This window comes from Portunus trituberculatus, chromosome 36 (assembly GCF_017591435.1).
Source record: "Portunus trituberculatus isolate SZX2019 chromosome 36, ASM1759143v1, whole genome shotgun sequence".
Lineage (NCBI taxonomy): Eukaryota > Metazoa > Arthropoda > Malacostraca > Decapoda > Portunidae > Portunus > Portunus trituberculatus.
The window spans coordinates 10,388,446-10,390,945 of record NC_059290.1 but is presented as its reverse complement, the minus strand read 5'-3'; the positions used below and the strand labels follow the sequence as shown (position 1 = coordinate 10,390,945).

The window sequence follows — 2,500 nt, the reverse complement described above, 5'->3', positions numbered from 1 at the left end:
TCGCCATAAAACCCGCGTCTCCAGCCCACACCTGAGGCGATCAGGTAACTTTTTTTACGGACACGAATTCCTGAGACACATGAGTCCCCCATGGGCGTGGGGGCGGAGGGTGTGGCGCCCCGCCCGGTGGGTGTGGGCCGCCCACCCTCCTTTGAACATCGTGTGGAGTTTTTCCGTCCGTGGCGGACATCGCTTTGCACTCACATGCTTCTTTAATTGGCGGGAACCCGCGACGTGTTCAGCGGCGCTCGGCCGCGTTGTTTGGGGTGACGGGCGGGTGAAGCGGGGCGGGGCGGGGCGGGGCGGGAGGTGTGGTGGTGGTGGCGGTGGCGGGCTGGGTGTACGGTGCCGCTGAGGGCGTGCGGGATAATGGTGCGGGCGGCCACAGTCTTGCAGATAATTAAGGTATGGTTTAATGGCAGCTGGCAACACTCATCACGCTTGCCGCGGGTATCGGCGGCTTGGGGCGTCGGGCGTCGGGCGTCGCGGCAGGCAGGCAGGCAGGCGGAGGGAGGCGCCGCGGCCGCCGGTGGCTGGCAGGCAGGCTGGCCAGTCGCTCCTCGTTACCGTGTGCTTGTTTTCCGGTAATGGACGGGCTGTTCCCACAATCCCTACATTTATCAGTAAGTGCAGGGCGAGGGACAGATAAAATAATTAGATACTGAACGGAGAGACGCGGAGTTCATATATCACTCTGGCCCGGAAGGCGCGGGCCAGAGGGCGGGACCAGCCGCGCGCCGCCACCCCGCCGGCCAACCAGACAGTGGGGCGGTGGCTCCAGCCTGGCCGGCCCCGCCCCCACAGAGTGGCCGGCCCAGTGCCTCCGCCGGTATTACAAATACTGAATGAGATGTGCCAAAGTGAACTCGGCCCGATGCGATCCCTTACCGGCGGCAGATAATCGAAAAGCGGGACGCGCAGTGCGAATCTGCCTTATCGCGCCGGAGATCTGTGCGGAGCCAGCCCTGGCAGGACCCGGCGGCCGGACGGGCGCGGCGTGTGGTCGAGTGCACCTGCAGGCAGCGGAAGGGTCACCTGCTCACCGGCGCCTCCCTCGCCCCGCACAGGTAAGCCTCGGCGACAAGGGTCACCTGTCAGGGTGAGGCGGTGATTTACGAGGCGACAGGCACCAGGGGCCGCCCGTACGCCCGCCGCCGCTTGCCTCGCCCACCCACCGCCGCCTCACCCACCCACGCCTCACAGTGTTGTTTGTCCGACAATGTTTGTAACGTTACACAAGAGTGACAGTGTGTCATCCGAGCTGTCCGCCCACACCCACCCTTAGTACCTACACGGCGCGTACACGCCCACACACACACACACACACACACACACACACACACACACACACACACACACACACACACGTTGCCGCGTCGGTCTTGCTTAACACTAACATTTGTGGCACTAAATCAGAGACCTGTCAGTGAACTCTTCAGGAGAGACCCTTATGCACATCCCGCCTCCCCGCCGCCAACCCGACCCGCCCGCCGCCGTGTTCAGGGGCACTCAAGACATGACGGGGAGAGATAGCGGCGGGGAGGGGCGGGGCGGGGCGGCGGCGGCAAAAGGTGTGTGTCGCCCCGCTGCCCCGCCCCGCAGACCACAAAATGACGATAAGGGGATGTCCCTCTCACCTTCACCCTCACGCATATCATATCAGGCGAGGTGAGGTGACGGTGGCGCTGGGGTGGGCGAGGTAGATGTGCTAGATTAACTCACACCGCCCACGTCCCCCGCCCACTCCACCTGTCCCGGCCACCTCACCGCCGCCCGATGCTGCTTCACCTGTCCCCTCGCTCAACACCGCCCACCACCACCACCACCACCACCACCACCGCAACACCGCAACACTCACGCGACACGGCAGATAAACAACACCACGCAAACAACAGTCACATAAACCACTTAGGACGGCAAAAAAACAAACTTCTAAAACAAACAGATGTACCCGCGCAGACAGATACAATAATATACACACAAACACACACAAACACAAACACACGTACCATTTTCTTCCTCGCCCGAAGAAATATGTGTCTCGCTTTCTCGTATATTCCGTTAATGGATCAATTTTGAACGCAATCATCACATACACAAACTTTACACGACCCTTCTTCACGCTACACTTGAAAGATCGCACGTGTTCGAGAATTGTTACCTGAACCTTTTTGATCTGAGTGCGAAGGACATGTGAACAGTGAGCCAGCCAGGGAGACACATGAATATACACTAACTCAACTAACTAAGGAGTGAAAAGGAGAATGATCAGATTAGTTAGTTGTTGTTGGCGCTAATAAGATGCTAGTGAGGTGTTGAAGCCCTCAGGTATTGGCGGTGTTGTGGGTAAGTAATGGTGTTGGCACGGAGGCTGAGTGAGGCTGGCTGAGAAGGGCGTGAAAGAAGGGAGGGTGTTTGTAGTGTAGCGAGCAGCAAGTGTCGTGAACGCGTGTTTTTTATTTTTTATTTTAGTTAAGTGTGGGTATTTTTGGGTGATGTG

At 59.0% G+C, this 2,500-nt stretch overlaps 2 protein-coding genes across 3 annotated transcripts in view; both read left to right on the top strand.

Annotated features, from left to right (window-relative positions):
- LOC123513582 (vegetative cell wall protein gp1-like) overlaps positions 1-35 on the top strand; it is a 56,811-nt gene extending 56,776 nt beyond the window's left edge. Inside the window, exon 4 of the mRNA XM_045270832.1 lies at positions 1-35. This exon is cut by the window's left edge and continues 76 nt beyond it. Coding sequence (XP_045126767.1) covers positions 1-35 — 35 coding nt within the window.
- A 456-nt stretch (positions 36-491) lies between these two features.
- LOC123513622 (LIM/homeobox protein Lhx9-like) overlaps positions 492-2,500 on the top strand; it is a 48,953-nt gene continuing 46,944 nt past the window's right edge. For both annotated transcript variants that reach the window (XM_045270890.1, XM_045270892.1), the window contains exon 1: positions 492-1,067. The gene's annotated coding sequence lies outside the window, so the exon portion shown is untranslated. The remainder of the gene's footprint in view (positions 1,068-2,500) is intronic.